General features: G+C 39.2%; 2 protein-coding genes across 5 annotated transcripts in view; one reads left to right on the top strand and one right to left on the bottom strand.

Annotated features, from left to right (window-relative positions):
• rnf26 (ring finger protein 26) overlaps positions 1 to 14610 on the bottom strand; it is a 145369-nt gene extending 130759 nt beyond the window's left edge. The window contains exon 1 of the mRNA XM_061878671.1: positions 14449 to 14610. The gene's annotated coding sequence lies outside the window, so the exon portion shown is untranslated. The remainder of the gene's footprint in view (positions 1 to 14448) is intronic.
• The window catches only part of mcamb (melanoma cell adhesion molecule b), a 126132-nt gene that overhangs the window by 70112 nt on the left and 40301 nt on the right, over positions 1 to 15719 (top strand). For 3 of the 4 annotated variants that reach the window (XM_061878668.1, XM_061878667.1, XM_061878665.1), the window contains exon 2: positions 14777 to 14901. In XM_061878668.1, coding sequence (XP_061734652.1) covers positions 14777 to 14901 — 125 coding nt within the window. Of the gene's footprint in view, positions 1 to 14561; positions 14675 to 14776; positions 14902 to 15719 lie in introns of those variants that run through there. The other variant, XM_061878666.1, reaches the window with a different exon arrangement.

The following is a 15719-nucleotide window of genomic DNA, read 5'->3' as shown; positions in this document are numbered from 1 at the left end:
TTTAGTGATGAAGATGATGTGCAGGAAACCCACAATAATGCATGTCCTTAGCCCTATTTAGACAAATGACAATGCCCAAAACCTTAGTTTTTAGTTGTTTACTCTGTAAACCAAAATCATAACTGCTCTCTTCAATGAAGACGTCCAACACAAATTTAGGAACACACATTAAAGTGAGTCGAGTTCATTAACCATTTTACTGCACATAACCATTACCAACTGTTCCCAAACAATACATAAGTCATAGTTGGTTTTTTTGGTCAAGATATAGATAGATGTTTTTTTACTGTAGGTAGAGAAAATGAATAACAATACAGGGGTGGTCTAAAGAAAAGGCAAACTAAATAAATACATACAGTGGAGTTTGGGGACCCTTAGAGGTCGTTGTAGTGTGTCCCCAGCTAAGTGACAGATAGTTAATAGTAATGAACCCTAATTGGGTCCATTTGTACAATCTCAATCAATCAATCAATCAATGTTTACTTATATAGCCCTAAATCACTAGTGTCTCAAAGGGCTGCACAAACCACTACGACATCCTCGGTAGGCCCACATAAGGGCAAGGAAAACTCACACCCAGTGGGACATCGGTGACAATAATGAGCCAGTGGGACGTCGGTGACAATGATGACTATGAGAACCTTGGAGAGGAGGAAAGCAATGGATGTCGAGCGGGTCTAACATGATACTGTGAAAGTTCAATCCACAATGGATCCAACACAGTCGCGAGAGTCCAGTCCAAAGCGGATCCAACACAGCAGCGAGAGTCCTGTTCACAGCGGAGCCAGCAGGAAACCATCCCAAGCGGAGGCGGATCAGCAGCGCAGAGATGTCCCCAGCCGATACACAGGCGAGCAGTACATGGCCACCGGATCGGACCGGACTCCCTCCACAAAGGAGAGTGGGACATAGAAGAAAAGGAAAAGAAACGGCAGATCAACTGGTCTAAAAAGGGAGTCTATTTAAAGGCTAGAGTATACAAATGAGTTTTAAGGTGAGACTTAAATGCTTCTACTGAGGTGGCATCTCGAACTGTTATCGGGAGGGCATTCCAGAGTACTGGAGCCCGAACGGAAAACGCTCTATAGTTACATTAACATTGATTTTATACATGTTGGCCCATAGATATAAATGCAGTTAAATGTTGCAAGCTACTTTTGCCGTGTAGCTTGTCGTGTAACTTGTTCCAATTCTCTGGGGATAGCTTCCCCTGTAGCTTAGCTACATTTAATCGAGAGTAACTTGTAGCTTAGCTTACTACATTTTCCAAGTGGCGTGCCCATCACTGCTTGGGCGCTCGTTAATAGCTCGATCCAAAGTAAACTTTAAATCAAATAATAGTTATTACATGTAAAATAGAAACAGAGTCGGTATTTCTGAAAATAGTACAACAATTAGTATGTTATTCAATGGATTGCAAATATCTGCCGATGAGTTTGTCTGTCCTCGTGCTAACATGCTACTTACTAATGAGTCAATACAGCCTGTTTACGATGTTTACCCTCGGTTTTACACTCAACTTTTATGAGAAAAAGCCCTAACGCGGTCCCTTTGAAACATTTTAATGATGTTTTTCTTCATGGACATGATACTGCCATTTAGATTTTCTTTCGCAAATAAGTGAACCTAGCATGCTAGCATGGTAACAGCTCGGCCCATTTATTACCTACTCAGTGGCCTAGTGGTTAGAGTGTCCACCCTGAGATCGGTAAGTTATGAGTTCAAATCCCGGCCGAGTCATACCAAACACTATAAAAATTGGGACCCATTACCTCCCTGCTTGGCACTCAGCATCAAGGGTTGGAATTGGGGGTTAAAACACCAAAAATCGTTCCTGGGCGCGGCCACCGCTGCTGCCCACTGCTCCCCTCACCTCAGGGTGAACAAGGGGATGGGTCAAATGCAGAGGACAAATCTCACCACACCTAGTGTGTGTGTGTGTGTGTGTGACAATAAATGATAAATGGGTTGTACTTGTATAGCGCTTTTCTACCTTTCAAGGTACTCAAAGCGCTTTGACACTACTTCCACATTTACCCATTCACACACTGATGGAGGGAGCTGCCATGCAAGGCGCCAACCAGCACCCATCAGGAGCAAGGGGGAAGTGTCTTGCTCAGGACACAACGGACGTGACGAGGATGGTAGTAGGTGGGATTTGAACCAGGGACCCTCGGGTTGCACACGGCCTCTCTCCCACTGCGCCACGCCGGTACTTTAACTTTGACTTAACTCTAATTTGAAAAGTGGTAAATACATGTGAAACAGAAACAAAGCCATTATTTCTGAAAACAGTACAACAACTAGAATGTTATTAAATGGAGTGCAAACTTCTGCCAGGGAATTTGTCTGTTTACGTGCTAGCGTGCTACTTCCTCTTTATGATGTTTACCCACCTTTGTGAGAAAACGCTCTTAAGCGGTCACTTTTCAAAAAATGTCATGACGTCCGTCTTCATGAACATGGTATGGTATCGCCTTTTTGTTTTCCCTTTAGCAAAGCATGGTAGCTTGTTGATAGCTGATCCAAAATAAACTGTAAGCCAAATAATTGTGAAAATATATGTTTAAGGGAAACAAAGCCAATATTTATGGAACCAGAACAGCAACTAGAATGCTATTTATGAAGCGCAAACCTATGCTGAGGAGTTTGTGTGTCATGAATTGATTAACGTGGTCACTATCCTATTTTCATCTGTGGTGAGTTCATAAGACCCTTAATTAATTGAAAAACTTATTGGGGTGTTACCATTTAGTGGTCAATTGTACGGAATATGTACTGAACTGTGCAATCTACTTATAAAAGTTTCAATCAATCAATCAATCAATCAATCAATCAAAAGGGTAATTAGCATGCTACTTCCTGGTTTAAGAAGGATGACCAATAGACATTATGTAAAGAAGTGGGTTGTTCCACAAATGCCATCTGTGAAGTGAAATAGTGAAAATGAATGGCTAAAAGTGCGCATTTATTGAGATGTGTATTAAGCTTTGTGAAATTCTGATAATTTCATCCGTCGTACAACTCTACTTCCTGTTTTACATAGTACTGTATTTATTATTGTCAGGCTACATAATGCAATGTTCATTTACATGTCTACTAGAGTATGCAGTATACAAAGTACACGTATAAGAAGTAAAGCACTGCAATTAGAAAATGTGTATGTATGTATGTATGTATGTATATGTACTCTATATATGTATATATGTGTGTATAAATATGAATATATCTACACATATGTATGTTTCTATATATATACACATACACATACATACATATTTATCAATCAATCAATCAATGTTTACTTATATAGCCCTAAATCACTAGTGTCTCAAAGGGCTGCACAAACCACTACGACATCCTCGGGAGGCCCACATATATATATATATATATATATATATATATACATATATATATATATATATATATATATATATATAGCTTAGGTAGGCTCCAGCACCCCCGCGACCCCGAAAGGGACAAGCGGTAGAAAAAAGGATATATATATATATATATATATATATATTAGGGCTGGGCAACGATTAAAAATGTTAATCGAAGTTAATCGCACTATTTCTCCGATTAATCGCGATTAACTGCATTGTATACGCAAAGCCCAATAATGAATTCAAAAGTAGTGTGTAGTGCACCTTTATTGGAATATTCTCCCACTTGAACAGAAGCGCCAAAACATTTGTTGTGCAAACACAATTTAAATCAGTCCTTGTTAAACAGTAGCAGTTAAATAGCATATTTTATGAAAATCAACTCAAAAAATGTAAATACAAACATTTAAGCTTATTGCCACTGCCAGGGTATTTAAGTTATCCTGTTTGTTATGGAAAATAAATATAATCCACATACAAATCTCTGAGCCACAATCATAACATCTGAACAGGCAATTTCTGAGGTAACAGCAGAAACATTTTTTTTATCAGGGATCTTATGTTTAAAAAACCTATATTATAGGTAGTGGGCTGTTTTAGGGAATTTTTCATCAAATTATCCGTAGTAGCAATATTAATAATGTTGTGGTTATTCTGCGTAGTGCACTTAAAATAATTATGAACATATCTAGGAATTGATATGGTGGGAATTTTCCGATTGTTTGCTTGGTGCTTTGATAAACTGAACGCATCATATACATGGTACTATATTGTGATGTTATGAGCCAGGGAATAAAAGAACTACCCTACCCAGCATGCAACAGGAGTGACGAGCATGCGCGGTAGCCCGGTATAGGTTGTGTCGCCATGACGGCATCTTGTATGTTGTGATATGCACGCTCTGAAAGCAAACATTAAGAACTCAGCCAACACTCCTCGTCTGCATTATTCATAAATAGACAGACAACACATATACTCCGCTGCTTCACAGGCCGCTGGATGTAGCCGGCAAAGTATTCCCATGCTAGCTAGTCGGTCTAGCAAGCACGCGTCATTCAGTCCAAAACGGCCGATCTATCCACATTCAGAATTGTCTGGCGGTCGTAAGTGATCCCGGAGTGACCACGCTGTAAGCCAGCCATCTTGTTAAGAAAAGGCGTTAACAAAATAAAAGGATGTAAACAACATACGCAAATGTGCGATAAAATAATTGTCGGCGTTAATAGATTGATGAGTTAACTCATAATTAACGCATTAATTTGCCCACCCCTAATATATATATATATATCCTTCCATTTTCTACCGCTTATTCCCTTTGGAGTTGCTGGTGCCTATCTCAGCTACAATCGGGCGGAAGGCGGTGTACACCTTGGACAAGTCGCCACCTACATACATACATATATGTGTGTATTATAAACATTACTTTTTTTTTTACATCATATCTTATATCGACATACAGTGTGCCCTAACCACAAAAGTACTCAGCATGAAAGAATAAATAGTACATAACTCACAGTGCTGTCTTTTTTAGAATTTCAACTTTTGTTTTTTTAGAGGCAGCCATCTTTGTTTTGGGCGGGCTGCCAGCAGTGAGGAGGAGTAGTAACTCCAAACAGATTGGAGCCTTTGAACAAACCGCAATCTCATCTCATCACTGCTCAGCCTGAAATAAATCTCATGACATGCAACCTGTTTCTTGTTTAACCTTGTCCAATGTGCCTGGGTCTTTTGCTTGGTTTTTCAGGGGAATGCAAGGACTTTATTGTGTGCAGAACACAGGTTATAGCTTTTTGGATCATGATGATTTTTTTTTTTTTATTAAAATAGTACTTGAGATGTTTAACAGCGAGCAAAAAGAGAATTTCTCATTGCAATTTTTAAAAGGAGTTTCTTGCTGTTGTTTTTTTGGAAATGGTTGCTGGAACTGTACATTCGGGCCTTGTGGTTAGAGTGTCCGCCCTGAGATCGGTAGGTCGTGAGTTAAAACCCCGGCCGAGTCATTCCAAAGACCATAAAAATGGGACCTATCACCTCCCTGCTTGGTACTCAGCATCAAGGGTTGGAATTGGGGGTTAAATCACCAAATGATTGAGTCAGCTTTTGTCCTGCCATAGCTAATGGGCAGGAAATGTCTACAATGGAGAGTCTAAATTGGATTTCTTCAACGGGAGCGCAGGCGGGCAGCTCCATTAGAGGGACTAAACGGTAACACACAGCAGAGCGACATGCAGGTGGGGGGAAATAATGGAGGGAGGGGGGCTGTGCTGTCATAGCGTTTATTGTTTATGCCACTTCAGAGCCAGACTATTGTAATGGAAAGTCGGTGTAGTTTATTTCAAACATGATCAACTGTGTTATATTGAAGTAATTCAACATGTCCGAAAAGGGATAGGAAGAAGCAGAGCTTATTTATTTATTTTGCATGGGTCAGCGATTACTAATAGCTTGTTTACATGCTGTGTTTAACATGCACCAGGTTACTACTTTCAATAAACTGTAGTTCGATTTTACACAATACCCATAACTGGAGGTCTTTGTCTCTGTTGCATGTTCTGTCTTTTAATATTTTTTATTCGTACATTTTAACAGTATTTTTTTTTTTAAATGGCATTGATGAAGGTCTGCTTTCTAAACAGAACCTTGGTCTCAGCAAGTGCAGCCACAAGTGAACAAACACATTGGAGGTCGCCTCGGCTTCTGTCATAAATTACACACCAATCTTTCCTCATTCATTATAAAACTTATTTGGAATTAAATATTTTTATAGTAATATTGTTATTTTTATAGTGTATTTTTCTTTAAATATTTAAAAATATATATATGGGAAGCCACCCAAAAAAAAACAGTAAAACAAAGTATTGCTTTCAAACAAAAGTTTTAAGTAGATTTATCACAGGGTTGAAGGTTCATTTGAATTAGTTACGATTAAAACTATATTATTTGTGTTACATTTTGCATTTTCAGAAAGACTAAATAAAAAAAGCAACATGTATGCACTTATCATGTTTACTGTATTACTTTATAATTTATATGATGTTCATGTTAAGAAACTTTTATGCATATTTAATGGTCCCTAGTGTGTGAATGTTGTCTGTCTATCTGTGTTGGCCCTGCGATCAGGTGGCGACTTGTCCAGGGTGTACCCCGCCTTCCGCCCGATTGTAGCTGAGATAGGCGCCAGCGCCCCCCGCGACCCCAAAAAGGGAATAAGCGGTAGAAAATGGATGGATGGATGGATGGATATGTGGACTCTCTTTTGTAGTGTTTATGCGGTATTATGTTCTGAAATTCATTTGTGTTAACATTTTTATTTAAGTTAACATCAAATTAATCCACATTAAAACATTAAATTTGACAAGCTCAATAAAAATGTAGTTATGATGAGAAAAATGTTGTATAAAAAGTCAAAGTTTCAGACAGTTTTGTTTTTGTAGTGTAGAAAATCACACAATTATAAGATAAAAGTCGTAATTTTAACATACATTTCAACATTCGCAGACAAACTTTATTGCAACTCTTTTTCTCTAAAAATCTGCCACGTATTATCAATCAGCTAAAATGCTAATAACATTCCGACAATATTACAATTGTTTTTGTCTTTGTTTTAGCACATTTTATTGATTTCTAAATGCAGTTTTTCTCATAATATCAGACTGTTTATGTAATTATTTTTTAAACGTTCTTTATAACAGCCACTTATCATGAGGATGTCATACAAAATCCCCTTTAAGCTGTCACACATAGCACCAGCCTTTAGAAACAAGGATGAAGTGATAGACGAAAGGTAAATATATAATAAATAAGAAAGTTATGTATAAGTTTCACTTTTGCATCTCATTGCCCATAACTGAGGTGAGTTCCTAAGACCCTTAATTAATGTTAGAAACAGAGAAGTCACTAACTTTTAAAGACACGGTGAGACTTAATTCCCTTGAGATGCAATAATAGTAATATAATCATAATGATAACAATGTTTAATTATGATTCTTATTCTGTTGTTTAACAGAAGTGTTTAACGTAGTGATAAAGGGGAATTGCAGTTTTTTTTGCAATTTTGATCGTTCACAATTATAATTAAACACATGACGACAGATGGATTTCTTTTAATGCAGGGGTGCCCTCACGTTTTCTGCAGGCGAGCTACTTTTCAATTGACCAAGTCGAGGGGATCTACCTCATTCATATACAAACCCTGTTTCCATATGAGTTGGGAAATTGTGTTAATGTAAATATAAACAGAATATAATGATTTGCAAATCCTTTTCAACCCATATTCAATTGAATGCACTACAAAGACAACATATTAGATGTTCAAACTAATAAACTTTTTTTTTTTTAGCAAATATTAATTAACTTAGAATTTCATGGCTGCAACATGTGCCAAAGTAGTTAGGAAAGAGCATGTTCACCACTGTGTTACATCACCTTTTCTTTTAACAACACTCAATAAATGTTTGGGAACTGAGGAAACTAATTGTTGAAGCTTTCAAAGTGGAATTTTCCCATTCTTGTTTTATGTAGAGCAGAGGTGCCCACACTTTTTCTGCAGGCGAGCTACTTTTCAATTGACCAACTCGAGGGGATCTACCTCATTTAGATATATCATTTATATTTATTTATTTATGAAAGAGATATTTTTGTAAACAAGTTAAATGTGTTTAATGATAATACAAGCATGTGTAACACATATAGATGTCTTTCTTTCACGAAGACAAGAATATAAGTTGGTGTATTACCTGATTCTGATGACTTGCATTAATTGGAATCAGACAGTAATGATGATAATGCCCACATTTTCAAATGGAGGAGAAAAAAAGTTGTCCTTTCTGTACAATACCACATGAAAGTGGTTGGTTTTTGGCATCTAATTCATCCAGCTTCCATACACTTTACAAGAAAAACATTGGCGGCAAATTCCGTAGCTTGCTTGATTGACATTCACGGCACCCGAGGGTCTTGTGAGATGACGCTGGCTGCTGCCAGTTCATTATTATGAAAAAATGACAGAGAGGAAGGCGAGAAACACTTTTTATTTCAACAGACTTTCGCCCCGTCCCTTCCGTCAAAACTCTAAAGGCCGAATGCACATTTCCTATCTTCACAATAAAAGCCCTGCTTCATGCTGCCTGCGCTAACAAAATAAGAGTCTCGGAAAGCTGGCTTGCACAAGTGATGTGCACGCCAGCTTTCTGAGGGATCGCTTGTGCACGCCAGTTTTCCGAGACTCTGTATTTAGTTAGCGCAGGCAGCATGAAGCAGGGCTTTTATTGTGAAGATAGGAAATGTGCAGTCGGCCTTTAGAGTTTTGACGGAAGGTACGGCGCGAGAGTCTGTTGAAATAAAAAGTGTTTCTCGCCTTCCTCTCGGTCATATTTTCATAATAATGATCTTGCAGCAGCCAGCGTCATCTCACAAGACCCTCCGGTACCGTGAATGTCATTTAAGTGACGTCTTGGTGAAGATTGATGATCACTCATTTTTAGGTCTATTTTTTTAAAAAGCCTGGCTCGAGATCGACTGACACACCCCCCGCGGTCGACTGGTAGCTCGCGATCGACGTAATGGGCACCCCTGATGTAGAGCTTCAGTCGTTCAACAGTCCGGGGTCTCCGCTGTCGTATTTTACGCTTCATAATGCGCCACACATTTTCGATGGGAGACAGGTCTGGACTGCAGGCGGGCCAGGAAAGTACCCGCACCTTTTTTGATGAAGCCACGCTGTTGTAACACGTGCTGAATGTGGCTTGGCATTGTCTTGCTGAAATAAGCAGGGGCGTCCATTAAAAAGACGGCGCTTAGATGGCAGCATATGTTGTTCCAAAACCTGTATGTACATTTCAGCATTAATGGTGGCTTCACAGATGTGTAAGTTACCCATGCTTTGGGCACTAATGCACCCCCATACCATCACAGATGCTGACTTTTGAACTTTGCGTCGATAACAGTCCGGATGGTTAGCTTCCCCTTTGTTCCGGATGATACGATGTCGAATATTTCCGAAAACATTTTGAAATGTGAACTCGTCAGACCACAGAACACTTTTTTCACTATGCATCAGTCCATCTTAGATGATCTCGGGCCCAGAGAAGCCAGCGGCGTTTCTGGATGTTGTTGATAAATGGCGTTTGCTTTGCATAGTAGAGCTTTAACTTACACACAGTTGTAGCGACAAACTGTATTAAGTGACAGTATTCCTGAGCCCATGTGGTGATATCCTTTAGAGATTGATGTCGGTTTTTGATACAGTGCCGTCTAAGGGATCGAAGGTCACGGTCATTCAACGTGGAGTGATTTCTCCAGATTTTCTTAACCTTTTGATGATATTATGAACCGTAGATGTTGAAATCCCTACATTTCTTGCAATTGCACTTTGAGAAACGTTGTTCTTAAACTGTTTGACTATTGGCTCACGCAGTTGTGGACAAAGGGGTGTACTCTCGCCCCATCCTTACTTGTGAAAGACTGAGCATTTCTATTATTGTGAAGACAGGAACTGTGTAGTTTTTAGAGTTTTGACATGCAGGTACGGTGCAAGAGTCTGTTGAAATAAAAAGTGTTTCTAGCCTTCCTGTCGGTCTTTTTTTCTTAATAATTATCTGGCAGCAGCGAGCATCATCTCACAACACCCTCGGGTGCCGTGAATTTCAAACAAGTGTTGATCGTTAACTTTTAGGTCTATTTTTTTAATGCCTGGCTGGCGATCGACTGACACACCCTCCATGATCGACTGGTAGTAGGGCTGGGCGATATATCGATACACGCAATATATCACGGGTGTGTCTCTGTGCGATATAGAAAATGACTATATCGTGATATTCGAGTATACGTTCTCTTGCAGTTGCTTTTAGCTGCGGGCATTACACTACAGACTCTTCCCACTCCTTCTTGTGTCTCCTTGTCACAGACAGTAAGCGCTCCTTCCTACATACGTCACAAACTGTCACATCATACGTCACATACGTATACGCCCTCGCGAAGCAGAGAGGTAGCAGCATGGGTAACGTTAGCTGTGATGCTAGCGAAGCCGTGCGAATGGCAATAGAGAGAAAGAAGGTGCTAAATCTGGTAACAAATAAAGAAATAATTAATTCCCAAGAAAAACAGCAGGGGGGTCCATCGTTCGGCTTCAAGAGGGAAGATGTCGAACAGACAACTTTAATTTGTCAAGTGTGGGGCACAAGCATTTCTACCAAAAGTATCCATCCATCCATTTTCTACCGTTTGTCACGTTCGGGGTCGCTGGAGCCTATCTCAGCTGCATTCAGGCGGAGGGCGGTGTACACCCTGGACAAGTTGCCACCTCATCGCAGGGCTACCAAAAGTAGCATTACAGCTAATATGTGAAGCGAAGTGAATTATATTTATATAGCGCTTTTTCTCTAGTGACTCAAAGCGCTTTACATAGTGAAACCCAATATCTAAGTTACATTTAAACCAGTGTGGGTGGCACTGGGAGCAGGTGGGTAAAGTGTCTTGCCCAAGGACACAACGGCAGTGACTAGGATGGCGGAAGCGGGAATCGAACCTGCAACCCTTAAGTTGCTGGCACGGCCACTTTACCAACCGAGCTATACCGCCCCTATGTAGCATCATTTGAAAAGTCACCTGCTTTAATAAATACAGTTTTGGTCAAATGACTTAGTTGTGATTTCCTTCCCTGCATGAAAGTTTAAAATGAGTACCGTATCTATCAATGCAGTATGAACAAAAATGTTTTAATGTAGACACGTAGGATCATCATACTGCTGTGATTACCGTATTTCCTTGAATTGCCACCGGGGCACTAATTAATTTAAAACCTCTTCTCACTCCTGCGCTTACCAAAGGCATGCGGTAAAAGTAAGCATGCGTTAATTATTTTAAAACCTCTTCTCACTCCGGCACTTACCAAAGGAATGCAGTAAAAAATTGAGTGTGATGTAAGCTTGGAACTTAAATTCTACTCTTAATCTTCTTCCCTTTATGCGATTTCAAATAAGCGGTATTGAAATCAGCCTACTCCATTTTGAAAATGATGACAGGGGAAGTGTCACTCGTGACGTCACGAGTTTGACCAGGCGGTAATATTGACCATACGCAAATTATTTTGGAAAGCGAGTTTTACCCGGCAGTAATTCAAGGCAGGTGCATACTATATGCCTGGCGGCTATTCAAGGAAATAAGGTATACGTATCAAGTGTTAATTCAAGGCTAAGGCAAAATATTGAGATATATATTGTTTATCGCGATATGGCCAAAAAATATCGAGATATTAAAAAAAGGCCATATCGCCCAGCCCAGCAATTGACGTAAAAGGCACCCCTGTTTTAATGCATTTTAACTCCTATTTTTTTATGTAAAAAAAAGTGCTGACTGAGCAGTTTGCTCCTTACCGTTATGCAGATTGGTTGTGTTGCTAAGGGAATTATATTTATATAGCGCTTTTCTCAAGTGACTCAAAGCGCTTTACATAATGACACCCAATATCTACGTTACATTTAAACCAGTGTGGGTGGCACTGGGAGCAGGTGGGTAAAGTGTCTTGCCCAAGGACACAACGGCAGTGACTAGGATGGCGGAAGCGGGAATCGAACCTGCAACCCTCAAGTTGCTGGCACGGCCACTCTACCAACCGAGCTATACCGCCCCTATGTAGCATCATTTGAAAAGTCACCTGCTTTAATAAATACAGTTTTGGTTAAATGACTTAGTTGTGATTTCCTTCTCTGCATGAAAGTTTAAAATGAGTACCGTATCTATCAATGCAGTATGAACAAAAATGTTTTAATGTAGACACGTAGGATCATCATACTGCTGTGATTACCGTATTTCCTTGAATTGCCACCGGGGCACTAATTAATTTAAAACCTCTTCTCACTCCTGCGCTTGCCAAAGGCATGCGGTAAAAGTAAGCATGCGCTAATTATTTTAAAACCTCTTCTCACTCCGGCACTTACCAAAGGTATGCAGTAAAAATTTGAGTGTGATGTAAGCTTGGACCTTAAATTCTACTCTTAATCTTCTTCCCTTTATGCGATTTCAAATAAGCGGTATTGAAATCAGCCTCCTCCATTTTGAAAATGATGACAGGGGAAGTGTCACTGGTGACGTCACGAGTTTGACCAGGCGGTAATACTGAGGATACGCAAATTATTTTGGAAAGCGAGTTTTAATTCAAGGCAGGTGCATACTATATGCCTGGCGGCTATTCAAGGAAATACGGTATACGTATCAAGTGTTAATTCAAGGCTAAGGCAAAATATCGAGATATATATTGTTTATCGCGATATGGCCAAAAAATATCGAGATATTAAAAAAAGGCCATATCGCCCAGCCCAGCAATTGACGTAAAAGGCACCCCTGTTTTAATGCATTTTAACTCCTATTTTTTTATGTAAAAAAGAGTGCTGACTGAGCAGTTTGCTCCTTACCGTTATGCAGATTGGTTGTGTTGCGAAGTGAATTATATTTATATAGCGCTTTTCTCAAGTGACTCAAAGCGCTTTACATAATGACACCCAATATCTACGTTACATTTAAACCGGTGTGGGTGGCACTGGGAGCAGGTGGGTAAAGTGTCTTGCCCAAGGACACAACGGCAGTAACTAGGACGGCACAAGCGGGAATCGAACCTGCAACCCTCAAGTTGCTGGCACGGCCACTCTACCAACCGAGCTATGCCGTCGTACTTGTTAATTCAGTTCAGTTCAGTTCAGTTTCAGTTTATTTTCAGTCTAACAAAAACATATTCAAACATAGATCACGATTCAAAATGAATAACATGACTGAAACAGGCAGAAGCAAAAAAGCTTATATGCCCAACATAAATTTTTTACATTCAATTAAGTAACCTTTTCTAATAATTCTGCAACACAAAAAGAAATATAGTCATTCAGCATCCACATTCAGGCTGCCCCCCAACAAATAATACAAAAATATGTACCTACACACATACACTTTTCTGTAAATAGATAAACATACATACCTTTTAAATACAACATTTAACCAAACAAACATAAATTTCTAGTTCACATAACTTTTTAAAATACATTGTGACATGTTCTTTTTGAAATTAAATACTGAGTCACTCATTTTTAATTCTTTACCAACAGAATTTCACAAATTAACACCGAGAACAGATAAACATCTACGTTTAACCACTAGTCTTGCTTTTGGTAAAATAAACTTAGATTCATCTCTTAGATTGTATTTGCTGGTCTGTAGAGAGAAGTATTTTTGAATTCCTTCTGGAAGAGTATTTATTTTTGCTTTGAACATCATCTGTGTTATTTTATAATAAACAATATCTTGAAATTTCATAAGTTTTGATTTAACAAATAATGGATGGGTATGGTCATAATATCCTGATTTGTTTATTAGCCGTACAGCTTTTTTTTTGCAGCAAAACAATATCATTAGTTATGGTTTTAAAAGTGGTTCCCCAGAGTTCTACACAGTATGTCATGTATGGAAGTATCAAAGTATAATAAATTGTTAACAAATAATTATAATTAAGTAATTCTTTAGTTTTATACAAAACACCGAGTGTTTTTGATATTTTTGTTTTTATATAATTTACATGTTGTCTCCATGATAATTTATAATCAATTATAACTCCCAAAAACTTAGTATCAAAGACACGCTCAATTTTATCTCCATTTATTTTAATATTTACTTCCTTAGATACCTCAGTTTTGGTACCAAATATCATAAATTTAGTTTTAGCAATATTAAGTGATAATTTATTCATATCAAACCAGTTTTTAAACACTGTCATTTCTTGTTCTATTTTTACCAAAAGTTCATTAAAAGATTTTCCAGAACAAAGGATAGTTGTATCATCAGCAAACATAAAAAATTACCATGTGAGCCAAAAAAAGCTATGTTTCCCTTCCTACGTTATCATGCAATTATTAAAGTAAAGAAAATGAAGTTGTGATAAATAGTTTTACATTTCCTGCACTTTGTGTTGTGATTTATGTAAAAGAAAAATGCTCTGGCTATAATTAGACTTTTTTAAGGTAGTCTATGACAACGGACCACACGGACATTTCCAAATTAACCCAAATTCTCTAAATCTGACCTGGTTTGGCTACGCCTCTCGCTGGCATCTGTCGACAAATCGGGGGTTTGTCGTTCACTTTTAAAGGATGAGTCACGTCGGGGAAAACCAGTCTTCCCTCAGAGGCCGTCGGTGAAGGAACAGTGGCTGCACTATGCGGCCTGTAAATTGAGCCTTTCTTCCTGCCAGAGAGGGTGACACACAGGAATGCATCACATTCATGCGGACATGGGCGGCACTCATTCTTGTCATAGCAACTTTTTTTTGGTGTCCGTGCACAAGTGCTTTGCGATGTTTCACCTATGATATCAACCATTTGTCGACATATCGTGTTGTGTGTGTCTCTCAGCATGGGCGCTGGTGGAGGTGAACATGGAGGACAGGGTGGAGGTCTACAGAGGAGACACAGCTCAGATCGTCTGCATGTTCAGCTCGGACGACGGCATCGGGGGCGTCTCCATCCAGTGGTTCTATGTGAGTTGTGCCGCACCTCCCCCGTGCAACTCATACTGGGGGTGTCCTAACTTGCTCATTAAAGACGCTGAAACCAGTGGAATATAAGCAGTTTCATGTAGTTCAGGGGTGTCCAAACTTTTGCCACACACAAAAAAATTAAAACATGCAGGGGCCATTTTGATATTTTTCATTTTCAAACCATAACAAAATACAGTGGGGCAAAAAAGTATTTAGTCAGCCACCGATTGTGCAATTTAAAATGATGACAGAGGTCTGTAATTTTCATCATAGGTACACTTCATCTGTGAGAGACAGAATGTGAAGAAAAAAATCCAGGAATTCACATTGTAGGAATTTTAAATAATTTATTTGTAAATTATGGTGGAAAATAAGTATTTGGTCAACCATTCAAAGCTCTCACTGATGGAAGGAGGTTTCGGCTCAAAATCTCACGATACATGGCCCCATTCGTTCTTTCCTTAACACGGATCAATTGTCCTGTCCCCTTAGCAGAAAAACAGCCCCTAAGCATGATGTTTCCACCCCCATGCTTCACAGTAGGTATAGTGTTCTTGGGATGCAACTCAGAATTCTTCTTCCTCCAAACACAACGTGTTGAGTTTATACCAAAAAGTTTTGTTTTGGTTTCATCTGACCACATGACATTCTCCCATGTGCTGTCTGGCAAACTTCAGACAGGCTTGGACATGCACTGGCTTAAACAGGGGACACATCTGGCACTGCAGGATTTGATTCCCTGTCGACGTAGTGTGTTACTGATGGCAACCTTTGTTACTTTGGTCCCAGCTCTCTGCAGGTCATTCACCAGGTCCCCC

The sequence above is a fragment of the Nerophis ophidion genome, linkage group LG18 (assembly GCF_033978795.1).
Source record: "Nerophis ophidion isolate RoL-2023_Sa linkage group LG18, RoL_Noph_v1.0, whole genome shotgun sequence".
NCBI lineage: Eukaryota > Metazoa > Chordata > Actinopteri > Syngnathiformes > Syngnathidae > Nerophis > Nerophis ophidion.
Note: the sequence above shows the minus strand (reverse complement) of the source record. Positions and strands in the feature narration are given on the sequence as shown.